Source organism: Hemitrygon akajei, chromosome 5 (assembly GCF_048418815.1).
Source record: "Hemitrygon akajei chromosome 5, sHemAka1.3, whole genome shotgun sequence".
Classification (NCBI taxonomy): domain Eukaryota; kingdom Metazoa; phylum Chordata; class Chondrichthyes; order Myliobatiformes; family Dasyatidae; genus Hemitrygon; species Hemitrygon akajei.
In genome coordinates, this window is record NC_133128.1 from 78,408,352 (window position 1) to 78,433,699 (window position 25,348).

The 25,348-nt window shown below is 40.6% G+C and overlaps 1 protein-coding gene across 4 annotated transcripts in view; it reads left to right on the plus strand.

Moving 5' to 3' along the window:
• Positions 1 to 25,348, plus strand: part of reps2 (RALBP1 associated Eps domain containing 2) — a 205,703-nt gene that overhangs the window by 167,366 nt on the left and 12,989 nt on the right. For 3 of the 4 annotated variants that reach the window (XM_073045841.1, XM_073045843.1, XM_073045844.1), the window contains 4 exons: positions 18 to 154; positions 5,069 to 5,130; positions 10,219 to 10,323; positions 24,843 to 24,917. In XM_073045841.1, the coding sequence (XP_072901942.1) occupies positions 18 to 154; positions 5,069 to 5,130; positions 10,219 to 10,323; positions 24,843 to 24,917 (379 nt within the window). The remainder of the gene's footprint in view (positions 1 to 17; positions 155 to 5,068; positions 5,131 to 10,218; positions 10,324 to 24,842; positions 24,918 to 25,348) is intronic. The other variant, XM_073045842.1, reaches the window with a different exon arrangement.

Here is a 25,348-nt window from a genome sequence, read left to right on the forward strand (position 1 = left end):
CTTGTCTCCCGTGGCAGATCATACTCAAGCACCTCTGCTGAAAATGCTATTAAGAAAGGAGAAGTGCCCCCAACACCACCACCCAGACTTCCAAAGACTCATTCCAGAGCATCTTCGCTGGACCTTAATAAACTTTTTCAACAAGGTAATCAAGGTGAGTGAACTCAGTGTGCAAAATGTGGGTTTGCAATGAAAGTTACGATATTTCTTTCATTCACACAGCCATGAATTTTTCCATGTGCTATTATGAGAGATTCTGCAGTTTATGTAAAGCAGCAATAGCTTTGCATGACTATGCATTTAACATACCACAATGAATTTTTTGGAAAGCCAGTAATGAGATGTTGTTTTACCACTTGAATTTTTCATGATAAAATCCTATGAATTCTACGTCCACTACCAAGACAAGATTTTATGATACATGAATCCTCTGCTATTCATCTTCCTCCTGTAATTATTTTCATTACAACTTAAATGTATTTTTAGCTCAGTCAATAACTCAGTTGGTAAAATGGTCTGCTGTACATGGACATTTGAGTCCCTTTTGGCCTTAATGATCAGATCTTGACTTGGACATCTGTACTAGGTTGTATGGTGTATCCAAGGGAATCAAACCAATGCAAAAAAAATCAAGGAATTCCAAGCGAGACAATTTGCCTGCAATGAATTGAATTTCCATAGTGGTCTGGTTTAGAAGAGCCTCAATGACAAAATTGAAGACCATCTTGACTAAGTTAACATTGACAGCAAATTTCCCGTAATTTGTAAACATTTAAGCTTTTCTTTGAAAGTTTTGGGGCACCAATAGATTTTTTTAAAGCATCTGGATATATACTTTCTCACTTTGGTTAGTAACCGACAACTGTGCTCACAAGTGTTGGACTCAACATTCTAATTAAAGTATTTTATTTTTGTCAAATCCTATTTCAGCTGTATAGTCATGATCAAATGGCAAAGCAGGCTTGCTGGTTTGAATGGCCTACTTCTGCTCCTATGTCTTATGGTCTTATGAATAGATTGTGAACATCACCACTCTTAAAACCATTATAGATTATAATTTAATACAACATATTTTTGTTATACTCAAAGACCCTAATCAATATAACTGTTTACAGCAGATGGTACATTTGCAGAAGTGAAATGAGTGTAAATATAAACTGGGGTGAAATCATGAGCACACCTTGGTTGCAACTAAGTGGAAACTTTTGGCTTGGTTATCATTCGTGGAGTTAGAGGCATACAGCATGGAACCAGGTCCTTTGGCTTACTAACCTCCATGCTGACCATCAAGGACCCATTTAAACTAATCTTATATGAATCCCATTCTGTTTAATTCTCCCCCTTTTTTCCCATCAATTCCTCCCAGATTGAACCATACACCCATACATAATTACTAATTCCCTTCATGTCCAAGACTCCATGTATCTCTGTTTTAAATAGATTGAGCATCTGTGCCTCAACAGCTACCTTAAGTAGACAGTTCCAACATTCACAAACCCATGAGTGAATAAATTTCCATACACCTCTATCCTGAATGGTAGAACCCTTTTTTTGAGACTGGCCCTACCTTCCTCTTCCTACCCACACCACCCCCAACATCTGTCCATGGGAATCTTGTCATTCTTCTAAACTCCATAAAATATGGGTCGAGTCTGTTTAACCTCTCCTCGTTCAATAAAGTCACCATCCAAAGCTTCAATATTGTTCTGTAACTTAAGACTATCCTCCTCACTGTCAACTATACCACCAATTTTCACTTCATCTACAAACTTATTAATTGTTACATTTATATCCAAAATATTTGGCCAGCTATAGGGTTCCCAGCACTGAATCACTGCGGTCGGCCACTGGTTACGGGATTCCAATCTGAGATCTCATCGCCTCTGAGATTCTGCCAGTAACAGTGGTGTCATCTGGGAATTTATAAATGGTGGTTGAGCTGTGCTTAGCTACACAGTCATGAATTTAGAGATTAGAGCAGTGGGCTAAGCACACAGCCTTGAGGTGCACCTGTATTGATTGTTGGTGAGTAGATGTTATTATCAATCCGTTACTGACTGTGGTCTCCCGACAAGGAAGTCAAAGATCCAGTTTCAAAGGGAACTGCAGGGTCCCATGTTTTGAAGCTTGTTGATTACTACTGAGAGGATGATGGTGTTGAATGCTGAGCTGTCATTGATAAACAGCAGCCTGACATATGTTTTGCTGTTGTCCCGCTGCTTCAAAGCAGAGTAAAGAGCCTGTGAGATTACATCACTGTAGATGTTAGCCATTTTTTATCACACCCTTTTAATATAAATGCAATCTACTGCAACCAACTCGTTTCTCATATTGTTGCAGTTTCTTTTGTTTAGATTTAAGATCCTGGTTTCAAATTGAACAAAATCAATTTCATATTTTGTATGAAATTCTGTTTTATAGTTATCATACTTCTCTAAAGGCTTCTCAGCTATCAGGTTACCATGAAATCTTTTTCAGATTGAACAATACTATATTTTAAATGTACTTTTCCTTTATTGGTTCATTAATTGCTCTCTACAAAACCAACTCTTCCACAGATTGGGAATTTGCCCTCTGTATGGTTACTGCTAATGGGATTAGTCTGGTCTGTATATCAACTGAAGTCCACCTTGTTCTTTGAATCACTGTTGTCACATGAATCTATAATTTCCTGATTTCGTAATTTTCCCTACATTTTACATCATATGTTTGCTAGGTTACAGTCAGTCACATCAAGGTTTCCTGCAACTCATTGTTGATTAACTTTATCCAAGCTGATGCTATTTAGTTTCCAAGCTACAATCCCTCCTCCCTGTTACCTTTACCTCAAACTTATGATCAGGCAAGTAGTGAACAATGATTTGTGGAAATCTCTACCTACATACCTAAATCAACAAACTGTGCAAATACAAAAAGAAAGAAATAATAAATAAATAAGCATTAACTATCGAGAACATGAGATGAAGAATCCTTGAAAGTGAGTCTATTCGTTGTGGGAATGTTTCAATGATGGGGCAAGTCCATTTGAGTGTAGTTATCCCCTTTGGTTCAAGACACTGATAGTTAAGGGATGGGAACTGTTTCCGAACCTGGTGGTGTAAGTACTGAGGCTCCTGTACTTCCTTCCTGATGGCAACAGCAAGAACAGTGCGTTTCCTGGGTATTACAATTATACCAGTGCCCAAGAAGAGTAGTGTGAGGTGCCTTAATGACTATCATCCAGTAGCACTCACATCTATGGTGATGAAATGCTTTGAGAGGTTGGTCATGGCCAGAATCAACTCCTGCCTCAGCATGGACCTGGACCCACTGCAACATGCCTATCACTACAGTAGGTCTACAGCAGATGCAATCTCAATGACTCTTCACACGGCCTTAGATCACCTGGACAATACAAATACCTATGTCAGGATGACTATAGCTATTGTAGACTATAGCTCAGCATTTAACACCATCATTCCCATAGTCCTGATTGATAAGCTATGGCACCTGATCCTCTGTACCTTCCTCTGCAATTGGATCTTTGACGTCCTAACTGGAAGACCACAATCTGTGCGGATTGGTGATAGTATCTCCTCCTCCCTGGTGATCAACACTGGCGCACCTCAGGGATGTGTGCTTTGTCCACTGCTCTACTCTCTATACACACGACTGTATGGCTAGGCATAGCTCAAATATCATCTATAGATTTGTTGATGATACAACCGTTGTTGTCAGAATCCTGGATGGGGACAAGAGGGCGTACAGGAGTGAGACATACCTGCTAGCTGAGTGGTGTCACAGCAACAGCCTTGCACTCAACGTCAATAAGACCAAAGAGCCGATTGTGGACTTCAGAAGTGATAGGACAAGGGAACACAAACCAATCCTCATTGAAGGATCAGAAGTGGAGAGAGTGAGAGCAATTTCAGGTTCCTGGGTGTCAAGATCTCTGAGGATCTAACCTATCCCAACATATGGATGCAGCTATAAGGAGGGAAAGACGGTGGCTATATTTCATAAGGAGTTAGAGAAGATTTAGTTTCTCACCTAAAACACTCAGAACTTTTTATAGAGGAGAGAATTCGGACAGGCTGCATCACTGTCTGGCATTGGGGTGGCGGGGGGGCTACTGCAAAGGATCGAAAGAAGCTACAGAAAGTTGTAAATTTAGGTGCTCCATCTTGGGTACTAGCCTCCATAGTATCCAAGACATCTTCAAGGAGCAGTGCCCCAGAAAAGTAGTGTCTGTTATTAAGGATCCCCTTCATCCATGATATGCCCTCTTCTCATTGTTACCATTGGAAAGGAGGTACAGAAGCCTGAAGGCACACACTCAGTGATTCAGCAACAGCTTCTTCCCCTCTGCCATCCGATTCTGACTTTGAACCCACGAACACTCCCTCACTTCTATTATTTCTGTTTTTGCACTATTTTTAATTTAACTATTTAATAAATATATATATTTACTGTAATTGATTTACCTTTTTCTATGTTTATCATGTATTACATTGTACTGCTGCTGTAAAGTTAACAAATTTCACGACATATGCCAGAGATATTAAACCTGATTCTGATAATATTTACAATATTATTTAAATATTACTGGAATATTAAGTACCCAATGCCACAATGCTGACAGGGGAGGGTTCCAGGGTTTTGACCCAGCAACAATGAAGAGAAGGCAAACAGTAAATCCCACTCAGTGATCATCTCCAAGATGTTTACGTGAGGAGTTGCAGTGATAATGAAACTGAATATCAAGAGTAAGTGGTGAAGCTTCCTCGTGCAGATGGTCCTTGTCAGTGAATGGAACGGTGCAGTGTTTTGACTGGAACCATCACAGTTCCTCCCCCACCTCCACCGATGCTGCTCAGCCAACCCAGTGAGTTTCTACAGCCGACTGTTTGCTGATCCAGGACTTGTAGTCTTTGTCTCCTTTATGACTTTGTTGCATTGTTGGTGGCTGGGCCTTTAGGTGCTATCAGCATTACTTTTATAGAGTATTAAATAACCCAGTGGTTTTTGCATGTTGTTTATGTATTGATTAGTGTCATTATTTGCATTTTATGATTTATTTTAATTTTAGTGGTAACATCGGATTGGTTACAGCCACCCCCTGCTATCCCACCACGACCTCCGACTGCCAAGGTAAGACCCAGTCTATAGTGCAGCTTTGAGTATCATGTAATCACCCGGAATCCCTCCCGCAGTACCAGGACTTCCTGCATTTCTCCATGGAGGTCCCTGTTTTCAGTGCTACGATGGGTGGAAGCTGATGGCAGCATCACCCGCCCGGTCACCTGGTCAGCCAGCTGCCTTGGGTACACTGATGGATGCCTCCTTCAGTACACCAGGACAAGATAAGCCCTACTGACTTCTCAGCCCTCAGCTTGGTAGACTTGTTGTTGGGACTGCACCTCGTGGCACCTACCAAGCCAGATTAAAATGAATAGGAAATACTGGGGAAAGATAAGCGAATGGATTCTTTTATGAGTTTATGGTAGCCTCATTCAGTAAATCAAGAGGCATGGGATCCAGGAAACTTGGCTGTGTAGATTCGGAATTGGCTTGACCACAGAGACAAAGGGTGATAGTAGATGGAGGGTATTCTGCCTGAAGGTTGGTGACCAGTAGTGTTCCACAGGGACCCCTTCTCTTTGTCATTTTTATAAATGACTTGGAAGGGTGTTAGTAAGTTTGCCCAACCCTCGCCTCCAGTCCCGAAACCCTACCTTTTCAGTCTATCTGGGCTAGCATTTAAATTGTCCAAACACTGGGTTGTTTTCCCGCACTAGGACCCGGGCCCCATGGCATTGATGTGCTCAGAGCCTGGACCCTGCTGGCATGTTCCAGCCTGTCCAAATTGACTTGACGCTTAGATCAATCTAACCTTGCTCCCAGTTGAGGGAGATGAGTTCTGAAACTCCTCTGCTCCGGTTGCTTACTCCAACTCCATCTAGAACATGCCTCGAGCATCTCTCCTCGAACATGCCATGCTCCAGCTTTGCATCGTGCCTGCATACCCTGACCCTCGAGTCAGCTTTGCCTTCACTCGCCTCTTCATTGTTTGCAGTGATAATTTACCACATAAAAAGTGTTATCAGTTAAGAAAATTAATCATATTTCTTGCATTATGAACCACCAGTAAGATGTGACCCTACTTTAGAAGTGTCATTTTAAACTGGAAGGTCAAATTTAGAAGTCAGAATATTTCCCCCAAACTTGCCACACAAATTGAAAGGCAAGTTAAGAAGATGCATGGTGTTTTGTCTTTCATTAGTCAGGGGATTGAGTTCAAGAACTACGAGGTAATGTTGTAGCTCTATATAACTCTGGTTGGACCACACTTGGAGAATTGTGTTCGGTTCCTGTCACCTCATTTTAGGAAGGATGTGGAAACTTTAGAGAAGGTGCAGAGGAGGTTTAGAAGATCACTACCTGGATTAGAAAGCATGTCTTACAAGGAGAAGTTGAGCAAGCTAGGGATTTTCTCTTTGGAGAATAAGAGGTGACTTGATAGAGGTGTTGAAGATGATAAAAGGCTTTGATAGAATGGACAGCCATTGCCTTTGTCCCAGGGCTGAAATGGCTAATATAAGAGGGCATAATTTTAAGGTGATTGGAGGAAAGTATAGGGGCATGTCAGAGATAGTTGTTTTTTTACACAGTGGTTGGAAAGCACTGCCAGGTGAGATGGTAGAGGTAGATAGAGTACATTAAGGATATCTGAGAGATTCTTAGATAGGCACAAGGATGAAAGAAAAACAAAGGGCAATTTAGGAGGGAAGGGTTAGATTGATCTTGGGGTAGGTTAAAAGGTCAACACAATATTGTGGACCAAAGGGCCTGAACTATTCTCTATGATTCTATGATCTGTGACAAGATGCTTTGAAAATCATATCCCTAGCTGATAGAAACATTTGATTTTTTTCTAATCCCCTCCCACAACTTTTTTTTAGCAGCTGCAAAAAATGTTTTAACAGCTCAGGAGCTTTGAAATGATATAAGATTGTTTGGAGCAGGTGTGTATTCCTTTTTAGAGCTTTCTCTCACTTGTCATTTTTCTATGGTATTCGTTTCATTGGGTGAGCAGGTGTAAGGCTGGTTGTGAGATATTTACCAATTCCATATTAAATGTCAGTGACAAACTGCATCTCTCAACTATTTTTCACTTCCCTATCGTGTCCCACCACTGCCTGCTACCGTACCTGATTGTTAGGGTTTGTTAGTCCTCTGACTCTTCACTTGACAGCTTGTTTTAGATTACCTCTGCACCTGTGAACGCTCCTCCTTCCTCTGTATCACATTTAGAATGCACAGCGCAGTTCAAGCTCTGAAAAGCTCATGAGGAGATTCCAGTGGTGTCATTCATAGAAAGCCTTTTGAAACAAAACAAGAAAGTTAAAATGGGCAGTGCCAATATCTCTTGAGTAGCCAACAAAAACAAATTCTAATCAGACAGCGACTGCGGAAAGGGAAACATGTTTGTTTTAGGCCAAAAACACTTTATCAGATGGACAATAGGAAGCCTGTTGACCTGAAAGTTTAGATATTTTTCTATTTCCACACATACTACCTGACCTGTTGAATGTTTCCTGAATTTTCTGTTTAACTTTAGCTTCAGATTTCCAGCATCTCCCTTTCTTTGATTTTCAGTTACTGTTCCTACAAAGTAGCAACACTTTGTAATCAGGCTTGATCATGCTAAGGAATGTAGGTTGGGGTCAGGCAAATTTCCTACACTAGTTGGTGTCCAGCCACCCCTGTTGGATTAGTGTTTCTGTAGTCATTAGGTATAGGTGTGCAGCACAGTCAGATGGCCAGGCAACATGATTTGTTCCTTCACATTATGATAAATGACCAGATAGTTCAAAGTAAATTTATTATCTAAGTATGTATCAGTGAGAGATTGAAAATGTTTTTGAACATCACTGCCAGTTGTTTGGAACAGGCTTTCAGAGCCTTACCAGGCACTCCATTGGGCTCTGCCACCTTGCCAGGGTTCACCCTCTTGAAAGACACCCTGTCGATGGCCTCAGAGACAGAGATCACATCATCGGATGCTGCAAGGATTCTCATAGCTGTAATTTTATTCTCCCTTTCAAAGTGGGCACAAAAGGCATTGAGCTCATCGAGTTGTGAAGCATCACTGCCATTCATAATGTTGGGTTTTGCTTTGTAGGAAGTAATGCCCTGCAAACCCTGCCAGAGTTGACGTGCATCCACTGTCACCTCTAATCTCTCCTAGAATTGTTTCTTGGCTCTTGAAATAGCCCAACACAAGTCATATACAGACCTGGATCACCATACTTAAAAGCCATAGATCTAGCCCTCAGCAGACTACGAACTTTCTGGTTCATCCACGGCTTTTGGTTTAGGAATGTACAGTAAATTTTCATTGGCACACATTGATCCACACAGGTTCTAATGAAGTCAGTGACAACTGTGGCATACTCATCCGGGCTTGAAGATGAGTCCCTGAATGCAGCAGGTGCTGTCATTGGAATGCAGTGTCCATCATCAAGGACCCCAACCTCCCAGGTCATGGTCTCTTCTCACTGCTGCCATCAGGAAGGTGGTACAGGAGCCTCTGGACAAACATAACCAGGTTCAGGAACAGTTATTATCCCTCAACCATCAGGCTCTTGAACCAAAGGGGATAACTTCACTCCAAATCAGGTTTAGTATCATGAGCATATATCGTGAAATTTGTTAACTTTGTAACGGCAATACAATGCAATACATGATAAATATAGAAAAATAAGTAAATAAATTACGGTAAGCCCATCAGGAAGGAGGAACAGAAGCCTGAAGGCACACTCTCAGCAATCAGGAACAGCTTCTTCTCTGCAATCCAATTCCTAAATGGACATTGAACCCATGAATGTTTCACTACTCTTTATAAATTTCTGTTGTTGTACTCCTTAATTTAACTATCTAATATACACACATATATTTACTGTGATTCAGTTTTTCCCATTTTTATCATGTATTGCACTGTACTGTTGCCTTAGAGTTACCAAATTTCATGACATATTCCAGTGATATTAAATCTGATTCTGATTCGGAGTGAAGTTATCCCCTCTGGTTCAAGAGCCTGATGGTTGAGCAATAATAATTGTTCCTGAACCTGGTTATGTGTGTCCAGAGGCTCCTGTACCACCTTCCTGATGGCAGCAGTGAGAAGAGACCATGACCTGGGAAGTTGGGGTCCTTGATGATGGATTCTGTGTGCCTATGACAGTACTTGCAGTAGATGTGCTCAATATGGGGAGGGTTTTACTACCCATAATGGACTGGGCTGTAACCATTACTTTTTTCAGGAGTTTCTGTTCAAGGGCTTTGGTGTTTCCATATGAGGCATGTCAATATACTCTCCACCACGCATCTATAGAAGTTTGTCAAAGTTTTAGATATCATGTTGAATCTTCACAAAGTTCTAAGGAAGTAGAGGCACTGCCATGCTTTCTTCTTAATTGCACTTGCATGCTGGGCCCCGGACAGATCCTCCCAAGGAATTTAAAGTTGTTGACCACCTCCACCTCTGGCCCATGGACCTCTGGTTTCCTCCTCTTGAAGTCAATAATCAGCTCCTTGGTTTTGCTGGCATTGAGTGAGAAGTTGTTGTGGCACCACTTAGTCAGATTTTAAGTCTCTCTCTTATATGCTGCTTCATCATCAGCTTTGATTTAGCCAGTTGCAGTAGTGTCGTCAGCAAACTTAAATATGGCACAGGAGCTGTGCTTAGCCTCACAGTCAAGCATATGAAGCAAGTAAAACAGGGGGTGAAGCACACAGTCTTGTGATGCACTCATGCTGATGGAGATTGTGGAAGAAATGTTGACAAGCCAAACAGACTGGGCTCTGCAGGTGAGGAAATTGAAGATCCAATTACACATGGAGGTATTGAGGCCAATTCTTGAAGCTAACTGATTAGTTTTGAGGGGATGATAGTGTTGAATGCCAAGCTGTAGTCAATAAAGAGCATCTTTGCCTCCAGATGTTCCAGTGTTGAGTGACGAGCCAATCAAATGGCATCTGCTGTTGACCTGTTGTGCTGGTCGGAGCAGATCCAAGTCACAAGTCAGGGTCATTGATTGAAGGCAATATTACTGCCCATAGCAAAAGTGTTAGTATTTCCAAGGGAGGGAAGAGGGAAAGAAATTTTGACTTTCTTTGTTAATGAGGTAGATTGTTAATTGCAATTTGAAAATTTGCCTTTTCCCTCTTTTGTAGATTGCTCCCTTTCCTGCTAAGGCAGACATCAATAACCTGTCTACCAAACCACAAGAGAAGATCCAGCAGCCGAATTTTGCAGATTTCAGCAAGTTCAGTGAGCAGGTAAACCAATTAAATCTGCTAAATTCCAATTACTTCTGGAGATGTATAATCCATCTTGGCACAGTGAAAAGGGAAGGGGAGAGTTAACGACAGAAGAGTGGAGTGTTAATGTAATGTTAGCCTGATGCTGCCAAGTAAAAACTGAAATAATATTCTTTTACTCATTGACTTTAGAAGTTTAAGATAGGTGCAGAAGATTTGAGTACATGATTTAGTCCAATACTTTACGGTGGCGCTCAGGGCAATTAGTGTAAAATATCAGATTAAGGCTCCATCTGCTGTGATTGATGGACATTAAAGATCTCTTTGCATCATTTATAGCAAAACAGGGTTTCCCTTTATTGCTCTACCCTACAGCTATTCTGCAACCAACATTACCAGATCAGTTTATCTGATACCACAGTGACATCACTATAAATTTTCTTTTTGCCATGATGTATTTTAGCTGAGGATAGAAAAGACAGCACAAAAAGACAGAAAAATTATACACTTCTTCCTTTCCAGCTGGACGGGGAGAAGTTCAGATTTTCTTGTAGCTCTTTGGAGGGAATTCAGTCGCTTAGTAAATCAGTCTCAAATTTCAATGACTTCAGACTAAATAATTTGCTCAAGTTACAGAAAATCCTTCAGCGTTAATAATGTAGTAATGATTGAATGGGGTTTTGGGAAGTACCAGCATTTTCTCAATGCCACAAGATTGATTGAAGTTAATCTCAGTCAAACTTAATTAGTAAATACACCTCACAGCATATTTACAAGAGATGCCAATGAAACAGGAAATGTTACAAATAACTAGCTATTCAGTTGACACAAGAAAGAAAAGAAGTCTTTCAATCAAAGCACTGGAGACAGCAAAATTAAAAGTGAAAGAATAGGCCAGGATAGGGTTGAGGCAGAAGTTGTTGCTGCTGCTCAGGGGAAAGGCCAAGAGCATGAATGTACTGACACGTTGCATTAAATATGAATCCCAAAATCCAACAAGAATGGTTTTGAAAATAAGAAACCGAATATCATTAAATTATCTGCATGAGTCTGAAATATGTAGGATGACATTTCAGTTGGAGTTCTCATGAAATTAGGAGCTGGAGATATTCGTGAATGAATTCGACATATCTGTAGCTATTAGAACAAGTTATGGTAAATATCTAATCAAAGCAGTGCTGTGTATTTCCAGCAACAGCTTCCTTTATTGTACCTTTCCAACATCTAGCACTTTGTTTCAAAGAATCGGTAGGTACCTCAGTAACATTTTTCCATCCTCTTCTGTCTTCCTCATTGCACTTCCACATGTCAGTCTTCACTGAGGGTCTTCTACCGGTGTCACTCTTAAACCAGTCATACGGAGGTGCATGTGTTGTTTTAGGATTACTGCCCTAATCTACATCATGTAGGTAGGTTGAATGTCTACTTGGCCCATCCATGCATGAAGCAGCCTGTATCCTAGGACACCAAAGTTGCACTGCGTTATTTAGCAGAGTACTTAATTTTTTTGCACTCTTAGGTAAATTATCATATAACTTGTGCTAAGTCCCAGCTTTCTTCTGCTTGCTCTGCCTCCAACAATATCTCATTTTTAAATTTCTCACCTTGTTTTCAGATCCCTCCATGGCTTCATCCCTCTGACAGCCCAATATTCCTCATCAATTTCTACACCAATTTCTGTGTCTCCTTGATTGTCCATCTATTGTTTTAATAGCTCCACTATTGACATCAGTTTCATATGCCTGGTTTCAGTCTTTGTATTCCTTCCCTGAACATCTCTCTTTCTTCCTTTAAGGCTCTCTTTAAGCCTACCCCTTTGACCTAGCTTTTTGTCATTGTTTTAAAATATTTTAGAACATAGAATGTAGGACCTTCAGCAAAGTACAGGCCCTTCAGCCCACAATATTGTGCTGACCTTGTGACTTATGTTTGATAACCACACCTGTGAAGGTGTTGGAACTGAACTAAACTAATATGGCCCTGGATACTTGTTCTGAGCAGAATCAGAATCAGGTTTAATATCACCGGCATATGTCATGAAATTTGGTTACTTTCAATGGTTTCAATGTCCATTCAGAAATCGGATGGCACAGGAGAAGAAGCTATTCCTGAATCGTTGAGTGTGTGCTTTCATACACTATACACTACACTACACAGATCATATTCCTCCTTCAGAGAGAGATTTTTAAACCTATCTTTTGATTTGAGGCAATCAAAGTTTAGTATGGGAAAGAAGCAATGAGCTAAAGATCAGCCATCTTCTTGGTGAATGGAGCAGCAGGCATGAGGGATAGAATGTTCTGTGGCCTCTGTACCTTCGGTTGCTCCATTGGTTCCCTGAGCCACTTCTGAATACCGCTCACTATCTTTTGCATTCATTTCTTTGGAAGCTGAGTGCTGTAGACAAGGCCAGCAGTCCCTAGCAGCAGAATGGCATTATATTTCCAATTATTAAGGTGTGCAATTTGTAGGAGAATGTGCAGATGGTGCTGGTGTCGGAGTTTGAGAAAGCCAAACAAACGATTTGTCAAATTTCTCATGATAGGTAGCACCAGAATTAATGCAACATTAAAATGAAAGCAGAACATCAGAAGAATGAGGACTTCCAGCTCTCTCTACTCATTATTCAGTTTGAATATTAAATGGTTCTTCCTGCACAGATCCAAGCAGGATGCTCTGGCTGGCTCTTCAACTACAAGGACATCATAAGCAGCCTGATTCTTGCTCCCATCTTGCATTAGGTGATCTTTTTTTAAAAGAAAACTGGATCACCTGAGTAGCTTTCTATTTCCCTACCAGTATCGATAATTGCTGCCTTAACTCAAATCAAACAGAGGCTGAGTGTTTCTCCTCTGCTTTGACAGTTCATTGTTTTCCACTTGATAATCCTCCTTTGTTTTAAGGGGATGAAATATAAGGCTTAGATCTGGAACCAGTCCACTTAATTTGGCATTATAATGGACAATGCCAATCCCAGCTAATGCTGAGAGGCTCTTAACATTCATTAAACATTATGAAGCAAGGCAGCATTTCTTTGATAGAGTCATAGCATTGTACATCCAAGCACCTAACTCTGGCCCACCACGTCTATGCTAATCTTTTTGCCCATCTACACTAATCCCATTTTCCCACATTAGGACCATGTCAATCTATGTTGTACCTGCGTAATTAATTGTGTCTGATTCCACCACCTCCTGTGACAACCTCACTCTGTATAAAATAAATTACCACAGATTTGAAAATAACTTTATTATCAAAGTACAGAGAGATCTTGGGGACCAAGTTCGTAACTCCATGAAAGTGGGCTACATAGGTGGTTAAGAAGGCATATGGAATGCTTGCTTACATTAGTCAAGGCATTAAGTTCAAAAGTCAAGAGGTTATGTTGTTAAAACTCGAGTTAGGCCACGTCTGGAGTGTTGTGTGCAGTTCTGATTGCTCCACTACAGGAAGGATGTTGAGGCTTTGGAGAGGGTGCAGAAGAGGTTTACCAGGATGCTGCCTGGTTTAGAGGGCATGTGCTGTCATGGATGTTTGGGCAAACTTGGGTTGGTGTATTTGGAGTGTTAGAAGCTGGGGAGAGATCTGATAGAGGATTATAAGATTATGAGAGGCATGGATAGAGTAGACAGGGAGTTTCTTCTTCCCAGGGTTGAAATGTCTAATACCCGACGGCTTGCACTGAAAGTGAGAGGGCATAGATTCAAAGGGGATGTGAGGGGTAAGTTTTTACTCAGAGAGTGGTGGATGCCTGGAATGTGCTGCCTGGTATGGTGGTAGCGGCAAATACATTAGAGGCTTTTAAGAGATAGGCACATGAATATGAGGAAGATGGAGGGATATGGACATTGTGTAGCTAGGAGGGATTAGTTTTCTGGGGGGTTTTGATTTACTTTTTAAGCTGAATGCTACAAACCTGGTATATAAAACCAATTTCACATTTACTACTGATTTACTTTGATCAGCAGAAGAATATTCTTCATATTTTCACCTCCCGGGTTAACATTATGGACACACATTCTTTCAGCAGCATATATGCACTCCTGACTGTTTTAAGATGTAGGAACAATGGTAAAGTAGAAAGGTGACACACAAATCACAATCTTCTGCAATTAGTGGTAAACATGGGTGGGTTGAGTTGTTCTCTGGTCTTGGCAATTTACTTGCAAATGTTCTGTCACCATACGAGGAGACATCATCGGTGCACTGTTAATTGTGGTGTTCACCGAATGCTTGGTATTTATATACTTATCAATCAGCTGGTTGGTCGTCATTACAGAAACCCTGTTGGGATGTAGGGAGGAAATCTCACTGCAGCTTGCTTGCATGGTGAACTTCGTGCGTTGGGGTCTAGAATTCTGCCTGCATTGGCTCATAAATGGTAAACAGATTCTAAATGCAAAATTTAACTTTACATTGTTTCAGATTTGGAAAAAGATTGTAACTATCTGCCTTACCTCGTCCTTCCATAATCTCGCATACGTCTATCAGATCATCCTTCAGTATCTTTTGTTACAGTAAAAGTAAATCCAACATATTCAATCTCTCTCCTTTACTAAAATCCACTTATATAGGCAATAATATGAACGTTTCATTACTTAACGTGGTGGTAATAAATGGCTTTGATTTTGCTCACAACCTAATCTTTGGAGCAAAGATGAAGGGACTCAAAACAGACATAAAGAGACTTCAAGTGAGAACTCAATGTATGAAGTAGTGTCACTTTTGCTATAAGATTGTGTTTTACTGAAGGAAGATCTAGTCTAAAAAATTTAATCCCTCTGTCACCAGGGCAAACAATGTACTGTAGAGTTTTTGTTTGCATTTAGAATTTGCTTCGTTTTAATTGCAGAAGAATGAGATTTATATGTCACCTTCCTAGTTTAACCCTCCAAGAGGATCACAACCTTGTCGTGGTTTGGAGGCTTGCGTGCCTCAATGACCCGGAGAGCTACGTTGGCTGGAGTCAGGGTTTATGTTTTGGCTCTTGGTAGGGTCACCCATGCCAACCAGGTCAAAGGGTAGAGGCCAGACTAAGAGTGGTCCACCAGTCCTCCAGGTTTGGTGGGGTGGGGGGGGGGGGGGGATTCAGCTCAGGGCTAACAACCCTGACTGGTTAAACAAAACTGATATGGAAACAGCAATAAAGAATCCTTCTGCATCTGAGTGCGACAGTATTCCCTGAGTCTCCACCCAGGATTGCATGGCTGACGGTAGTGAAAACAGAGTGGAAGCTACTAACACTGTGAAGGAAGCCCTGAACACCTCCAGAGATGGAGGAACCTCATTGCTGCCCTAAATTCCAGTGGGTTAGCATTGATCCTAAAAAGCAAAGGTCATGAGTGATTTACGCGTGATGATGCTGAAGGAATGAGAGTTTGTGCTGTTAAGCTGGGAAGTGACAACATGACAAATGTGTTTCTGCTGATCAAATTAAAGCAGCATATTAAATGTGAAAATGGAACATATCAAGTTTGTATCATTGACTTCCGGTGTTTTTTAAGTTGCCATGAATATGAATATTGTCCAAAAAAACTATTTCTGTACCAATTTAATTTAATCGCTCTGAACTACAAGAATGGATACATGAAGGTCCTGTAATTGTGTTAGCTGGACAGAAATCCAGAGGCCTGTATTTTAAACCAGAGATTAAAATTCATATCTGACCATACAACTGTGGAATTTTCTTCACATTAATAATCTAGAATTTGGATAAATAGCAACAATTAGTTATTAAAATGATTTGCCATATAAAGCACCAAATGGCTGTAAAAATGCACCTGGTTCAGTAATATCCTTCAGGCCCATGGAAATGCAGTCACTTCCCATGTGGTTGACTCTTAGAATGCAGATTAAGCTATATGTTGCCTCCATCACATTCTCAAGGTACAGTTAGAGATGAGAATACATGCTTCCCTTGCCTGTAATACATAGATCCCAACAAATTAACCCTTGGAATGAATAAAAATTATTATTAAAAATAACCACATCATGTCACCTACAGAAGCAACGTCAGAAAGAAAAGGATAAGGTCCAGCTTTAAATGTAATGACATTAAGGATAGTTAAATAAGGCAATCAGCGTTATAAACCATGTTCCGTCAATATCCTAAGTTTTCATTCAGAGACAGGGATGTCTGAAAACACATGATTTGGAGTGATATTCACCAATCAGATCCAAATCAGCAATGTGAATAAACCAGCTCTTTTAGTCAGTTGAGCAGCCACATCAGCTGATCTGAGAGAAGATAGGTGTCTTGCTTTGAAGAATGGAGATGAGTTTTATGATAGTTCAGTGTACTTAACAGGGCAGAATTACTGATACTATATTTGTAGAAGTGATTTGCCATCTCAAGTTTTACCTCCAGGTGGTGTACTTAGAATGAAGAAAATTCAAAGACAAATGTGATTTTAAGTAGGATTCATAGAATTAGAAGTGCACAGAACAAGGTAATTCAACCCATCGAGTGCATGCCTTCTACTAATAAAGCTATCCCATTCCCCAAACATCTTCACATACCACTGCAATTTATTCTCTCCCAAGTGCCTATCTTATATCATCACCAAGACTTAAAATAAAGAGATTTGAAGAGTACTCTGCGGTTGTAAAATTGTCTCACTTTTAGACTCTGTCTAGAGGTAATTCAGTCCCTTTCCTGTACATCCAACTGAACAAATGGTGTAAGGGAATTTTTGCTTTGGATTGTGTTGGTTTGGATTACTGTTTATTTGCTCTGTATGTTAATGGTCTGGAGGAGGCAACAGGATGCAAGGTTATCCAGGTTTGTTGATGACATGAAAGTAGGTGGGAGGAGATGATGTCATGAGCATATTTGGACTCTGCAATAGATTGAGAGAGTGGGTGAAAACTTGGCAAATGGAGTTTAATGTAGGAGAGTGCAAGATCATGCACTATGGTAGAAAGAGTCAAAAGATATTGTTGGATTAGAAAAACACAGGAACCAGGGATAGATCTACTTATAATACAACTTCTATATAGATATCCACAGCATAAAAAAATTTTAATTGTCCCATTCAGACTTAAAGAATCACTTCAGAGGATTTCTTATACTTGTTGGATAATGTCCTTCCTGACAGCAGGGGTGTCACTCCGCTTAGCAGGTGAGACTTGTGGTTGTGAAACACTGTCAGGTTCTGGGGCCTCCTCCGTAGTGGTTTTAGGAGTAGGCCCTTGGACTGCAGGAAGTGGTTGACAGGTCTGGGCACCTATCTTCAGGACGTGTTGACATCCCGAACAGTACGAGCAAGCTGCTTGATCTGCTGATCTATCCCAGGCCACCAGACAAATCTTTGAGCCAATGCTTCCATTTTGACCATGCCTAGATGACCGGCTTGTAGCTCCTCCAACACAACAGCTCAATCCCCACATAAGAGTTCACCCCAATGCTGGTAAAAATGGGGGAACTGTGACTTCTGCTGCACATTCCGGTCATTTTGGTTGGCCATGTAAAACTGAGACAGTGTGGGGTCTTTTCTGGTTTCCCTTTGGATCATCTCTGCCATTAAAGGGAGACTTTTGATTTGCATTAGAGAGAATACATCATGAGGAAATTTTTGTAAATTTTTCAGGTATTTCCTTTTACAAGGGTAAACAGAACAATCCATCAGCATTTCCACAATTAGTCGTCCTCCTGAATTTGATCTTGTAATTGTGTCCTCCAAGAAACAGAGCTCATCTCTCCATTTGTGCTGCTGCAGGGAAAATATATTTTCAAGTTCTTTTGTTTACTTCTCCCATGCCTTGTTTGCTGGTACAGGCTGACCCTGTCTGACCTGTATGTACTACGATGAACATCTTATAAAATGGCTGTAACCATAAGATTTCTACCTCATTCTTGACTTCTGGACAACATGATCTCCAAATCTAACAACATACTAACATCTAAATTGTAACAATATTTTCCCATTTCTAATAAATCGGTAATGAATGAAGTATGGGTGTCTGGTGCATGTATCACAAGAAGCTATCAGGCACATACACCAAGTATTTAAGAAGGAAAATGAAATACTGGCCTTTGTTGTAAGGAAGTTGGAATGCAGAAATGGGAAAGTATTGTTGCAATTATACTGGATGTTGATGAGGCGCAGTTTTGACCCCCTTATTTAAGAAAAGATATACAGGTTTCCCCCGTTATCCGAAGGTAGAGCGTTCCTATGAAACCGTTTGTAAGCCGAAATGTCATAAAGCGAAGAAGCAATTACCATTAATTTATATGGGGAAAATTTTTGAGTGTTCCCAGACCCAAAAAATAACCTACCAAATCAAACCAAATAACACATAAAACCTAAAGTATCACTAACATATTAGTAAAAGCAGGAATGATATGATAAATATACAGCTTATATAAAGTAGAAATATTGTATGTACGGTGTAGTTTCACTTATCAAAATCGGGAAGATAGCGAGCCAAAATGGATTTGGAGAAAAAAAATTGGCACGTACACGCATGCGCACACAACTGCCCGCACAAGGCTTCACGGTCATGGTAGTCTTTCTTGGGGTAAACACACATAAAGTGGGCGTCTTTTTCTTGTAAAAGTGAAAATCCTCTTTGGTTAGCGAAAACAAGTACTAATGTAGGTGTTTCGTAACAGCGAGCTGTCGTAAAGCGAACATTCGAAAAACGGGGGCCGCCTGTACTGGTGTAGGAGGCAATCTGAAGGATTTTAGCTTTAGACTTAGAAACTTATAGCATAGTAACAGACACTTCCAGCCCCATGTGCCCACGCCACCCATGTGACCAATTAACTTACTTGCCTGTACATTTTTGGAATGTGGAAGGAAACCGGAGCAATCAGAAGAAACACGAGGTCACAGGGAGACCATACAAACTCCTTACAGACAGCAGCAGGATTGAGCCTCGATTGCTGGCACTGTAATAACATTACATTAATTGCTACACTATACTGCCACTCTCAGAGATTCACTAGTCTAATTCCTAGGGCGTGAGGATTACCCTGTCAGAGCCAGTTAATGAGGTGAAATTGGTACTGTATTCTATTGTTTAGAAATATATAAGATCCAAAGGGGCCATGACAGCATGGATATTGAGGGGCAGCCACCCAGCGAGCCTCAAACATAATCACAGGATGAGGAGGAGGAGGAGGTCATTTAAAACTGAGCTGCAGAGGATACTGATTCTCTGAAATTCTGCACCCAGGAAGTTAGTGGAGGCTAGATCATTGAAAGTACTTAATGAGCAGGTAGATCAATATTTGAAGGATCGGGAATTGAGTATGTCTATCTGCCATAAATTAGGAGTTGAGCACTGGGACTGATCAGTAATGATCATATGGAATGACCCTTCTCCTGTTTTCTTGTGTTTATTTATTTATTCATTCATTCATTTACTTATTGAGATATAGCGCAGAATAGGACCTCCCAGCCCTTCGAGCAACACCGTCCATCAATTCCCCCAATTTAATCCTAGCCTAATCACGGGCCAATTTACAATGACCAATTAATCTCCCAACTGATACATCTTTGGGCTGTGGGAGGAAACCAGAGCACCTGGAGAGAACCCACACAGTCATGGGTCATCTGTACTGCAAAGCATTGTGCTAACTGTGCCACTGTTGTGCTAACCACTGCACTACTGTGTTCTTGTGCAGGAGAGGACAAATTGTGCATTGCTTTCCTGCATTAGCATTGTCCCTACATCCTAAAACAAATCCAGGAATATTTGTATACAAATGCTACCAAAGGAATGAGAATTCTTTGGTTTGTTCTTGAAAATCTTGATTAATTAAATTTTCATTTAACTAGAAGGAAAAAGTGCCTTCCTTCACATGTATGTTCTTTATGCCTCCCACAGGCAGTCAGACTGCTAAATAGCTGCTCTACCTGACTCTGCTTTGGACACTTTTAACTTGCACTGGACACTTATAATTTGTTTTTAACTGACATGTGGCTGTTGTGTTTTACTATTTTTTGTTATGTTTATTATTTAGTGTTGCGTTTGTTATGTTATGATTGCACTGCTCCTGGGAAACACTGTCTCATTCTGCTCTGCAGAGCTGATGTATGGTTAGAATGACAATAAAGTTTTTGAATCTTGAATCTTGAATCTTTAAGCCATTTTTTTAATTCAATGGACCTCTTATGAACCATCCATCAACGGTTTTGCTTCTCCTTTACCTGCCTTGTCTAAACCCATCACAATATCCTACACCATCAAATTTCCTCTCAAACTTTTTGCTGCAAGGGAAGCCACCCATCTCTACACTAATCTGGTAGTTGAAATCCCTGGGGACAAGCTATTAATGTTGTTAATAGCTTGTTATGTTGTTATTTGTTGAAACATGACTGCTGTATTAACTACAGAGTGGAAGTTGAAGGAAAAGGAAACGTGATTCACCACTTCAAAACAAGAGGACTATTACTTAGAAGTGAATAAATCAGTTTTATTTTCTCATGAAGTACCAGCTGTCTGAGCAGAAGACTCTGAAAGATGTGGATTTTAGCAGTTATGTGGTTTTTATTAGTCATTTGTTATAGAAATGAATAAAAGCACATAAGTTTTGCATCACTGAGAAGGGCGATCACTAAAGGGCCTGTTGGGACAAGTAGGACCTCTCAAAACATTCTGCAGAGCTTGAGATTGCAAGGACAGTTGCTTTTAGAGTTTAGCATCAGATTTAAAAAGTGAGTGGGGCCTGTCAGGACTTTCTGGGGAGCTTGAGATCATGACTACAGTTACTTGTGGATTTTAGTGCCAGATTTAAAAAGCTGGTTGGGCCTGTCAGGACTTTCTGCAGAGCTTGGAATCACTGAGACCATTACTTATGGAGTTTAGAACCAGATTTTAAAAACATGCAGGGCCTGTCAGGACTTGGAGCTTGAGATTGAAGGGACAGTTTATGGAGTTTAATGCCAGATTTACATCCTAACTTTCTCCCTGGTCTTTTGGTATTTATATAAAACTCTGGTTAGACCACACGGAGTGTTGTGTTTAGTTCTGGTTGCCTCATGATAGGAAGGATGTGAAAGCTTTAGAGAGAGTGCAGACAGGATTTACCACAATACTGCCTAAAATAGAGAACATGTGAGGAAAGGTTGAGCTCGCTAGGGTTTTTTATCTTTAGAGTGTAGGAGGATGAGAGATGACTTGACAGAGATGTATAAGGTAAGAGGCATTAATAGAGTGGACAGCCAGCACTTTTTTTTTTCTCAGAACAGATCAACACAAGAGGGCATAATTTTAAGATGATTGGAGAAAAGTAAAGGGGAGATGCCGAAGGAATTTTTTTTTTTTTACACGGAGTGGAATGCACTGCCAGGGGTGATGGTAGAGGTAGATTCATTAGGGACATTGAAAAGACAATAATGTGGCCAAGCAGTGTCACCTGCCCATCCTCTCCGTCCAAGATGCAGGAGACTCGTGAAAGCAAATTAGCTCATCAAAATTGAGGGCTGAAAAGGAGGAACGCTTTGCAATGAGCCTTGAGACCACGTGGTGTGGATGCCACATATAGGAGTTGTAAGGCTAATATTTCCTTTGGTTACCGGTCTCATCACTAGTCACAGTCCAAAATCTAGGTTGATACTGAATTGTAACGTTGACAGAGTGCTGCTCAACAAATGTCTCGTCATTCAGGTGAGGCGGTGAGGCGTTAAGCCCACATAGAGGCAATTGGAGAACAGCAAGAAGACCAGAGAAGTGTTCCTGACAGCTGGACCCAAATTCTTCCTGCTAACCCAATCCACTCAGCACCACCAAAACAGGAACCCGGTCTTTTCATGCTCTTGTATTTTTGTTTGGTAACTTCATTTTAGTCAGTGAATTTTTTTATTACCTGTATTCCTGAATAATTTATATTAAAATCTTTCTCTTGGGTTGTGTGCTTCTTTTGAGTAAGCATAAGTGAGGCATGGTTTTTCATTGTCACATTGTGCAAACAGGCTACATATTTGCCTTAGTAACATCAGTTCCATCGGGTTGTATGGGACAGTTGTGGCTGGGAATGGTGCTATTTAAATTTAATTTATTTTCTTCCTTTTCCTGCAAACTTGAAATGTGGTTGCCTTTTTCATGCAGGTCTACTGAAATAATTTATTGACTGATGCTTTTCTTCTGTACTGTTTGCTGACTGATCCAGATTACAGTGTCTTGTATTCAGCCCACAACCTATGTTCACAGAAATGAGCATTACATCCAGGATTTAACTGATAATATTTATTTGTGGATCACATGCTCCTTTTTTTTCCACAGTACGGCCCCAAAAACAGGGAAAATTGTAAAGTATGAAAACTACCGGTAAAAATTCAAAAACTGAAATGTCAGCAGTTCAAAAGTATTCATCCCCTTTTGCTCAGTAGTTAGTTGAACAACCTCTCACAGCTATTACAACCAGTAGTCTGTTAAGATAAGTTCCTATTAGCTTTGCACAGTGTGATGGAGCAAGATTTGCCCATTCTTCCTCACAGAATTGCTCAAGTTATGCCAGGTTAGTCGGGGAGTAGTGATGGACAACAATCTTTTGAGGTCTCGTCATAGGTGTTTAGTCCAATTAAGGTCAGAACAATGACTGGGCCACTAAAGGACATCAATTTTCTTCATCTGAAACCACTCCATGGTCGCTCTGGCAGTGTGCTTTGGGTCATTGTCTTACTAAAAGATGAATTTCCTTCCCAGTTTAAGCTTTCCGGCAGAGGCTAGCAGGTTTTTGTTCGGGATCTCTTTGTATTTAGCAGCATTCATCTTCCCTTCAATCCTGACCAGATGCACAGCCCCTGTAGCTTAATGCTACTTCCACAATACTTTACACTTACTGTTGAGGCTAATAAGTTCCACTTTAGTCTTATTCAGCCACAAAACCTTCATCCACATCTTTTCAGTATCTTCTAAGTGCTACTTTGCAAAGTCTTGATGGGCAAGGATATGTTTTTTTTTCAGCCAAGGCTTCTTCCTTGTCACTCTTTCATAACCACCCCTTTAGTGCAAGGCCTTAGAGACTGTGGAGCCATGAACTTCATCTCCATTTGCAACTGTTACGCCTGTGCCCCCTCCTTTTAGAGAATCGCAAGATCGCTATTAATTCAGGTCAGGAGACCCAGGAAATGAGAGAGAGACGTTTGGAATGTTTGGCCCCTCAGCGATACAAAGCTACGGGAAACGGCCATTGTCTCTTGGAGACGGAATTGTGTATTGAATACTGTGCTTCGTGGAAGCCCTCGAGCAACGTGGGCTGGTTGGGGGATGGCATCATTCCACCCTGATTGATATCTGAGACCCCATGAGTGGGGATAAAAGAGGGTCTGTGGGAACAGCCCCTCAGATGCACCAGAAGAAACGCTAGGAATCCTGTAACAGCGTAATAGCGAAAGCCGGTGGAAAGCCACGTGTGTCCTTTTCCATTTGCCTCGGAATTGGTGGGCCTTGCCACAGAAGAACGGCTCTAGCTAACAACAAAGGAGAAATCAGCCCCCACTGACTCTCGAAGGATTGACATCATAAAAGGAATGGGCAAGTTTTAATCCGTCTCTCTCTCCAACCAAAAGCTGCAGCTTGAATGAACTTGAGTGACTTTTATATTTCCATCGGACAATACATTATCCCCTAGACAACGATAGAGTTATTTCTTATTGATTATTATTATACCCGCGCGTTTAGATTTAGTATTGACAACGTGTATTATCTATATGGTTGCATTGATATTATTTTTGTGTATTTTTATCAATAAATACTGTTAAAAATAGTACCATCAGACTTCAACGGACTTCTCTATCTTTGCTGGTAAGTGACCCAGTTACGGGGTACGTAACACAACCATCGACTTCTGGGGCTCATTCAAAGTGACTGTTGGCCTGTCTTACAAGTGCCTATCTTCTCCAGCGACTAAGTGTAGAGAGGCAACCTGACCTAGGCAAAATGGCTGTAGTTTCATATTTTTCCACTTTTTCATGATGGACTGCACTGAGCTCCAAGGTACGTTCATTGCCTTGGAGATTGTCTTGTACCCTTGTGCTTCTCTAGTATAATTTCCTTGACATGTCTTGTCTTGAATGCTGTTTTGTCTTCATATTGGTTTGGTCTATTGAAAATCTACTATACTGTGGACCTCACAGAGTGAAGGGGTATTTATTCGTATGAATTCATTCAAAGCATGAGTTGGTAAGGTAATATACAGTATTGCACCTGAGGAAAGCTAGTGTAGTAATTACAAAGGGGATGAATATTTTTTCACCCTCACAATCTTGGTTTTCAATTTTTAGTAAACTATTGACACATTTTGGAATTTTTCTTTTGATTGGACACGATCCACAATGTTTTGTAGATCATCTTAAAAATCCTACTTCAATATATTTTAGATTTAGAGAATGAGACAGTGAAATGTGAAAGTAGTTGAGGGGGATAAATACTTTTGCACGGCACTGTATTGTGAATGTGGACTGGTATATTGGTATGCCAACTAATCCTGGACTAGACCTCAGGAAATGAAATGAATGTATGCATGATTGTTGTTATGCTTAAAGGGCTGAACATGCATCACCTGCTCCTATTTCATCTCCTTGCAGGCAAGGAAAGGACCATTGACAGAGTTGGTAAACAAACCGAGCAATCTTGGAGAAGAAAAGAGTTCTTCTGTTAAGGTTAGTTGGAATTGCTCCAGTTTGATTTTACTTTTTATTTGCCAGCTTTATTTGATGTTGGCAAGGTCGTCTGTAATTTCCTTTGTTCCTGGTTAAGCTTCAGTGGAGGATATTTCATGGGTCATTTGCCTGCTTCATTCTGTATTTTGAGGCCATGATAAAGAGGTTCTGTTAACTGACAGAATGAGCCAACATGAAATTTATCTTTAGTGACCCCCATCTTGAGGCTAGATATACTTGAATGTATTGGCATAGGTCTGTGCCTGGTTAATTATTTTCAAATTTGAGAAAGACTGAATGTTCTACAGCAAATTGTATTCTGCTGTATTTTTGTTGCTGCTTTTTTTTTTGATTAATAATTTGCAAGCCTATGGCACAATGATTGAGCGAAGACTTTTTTACCCCTGCTAACCAATAAAACATATCCTGTG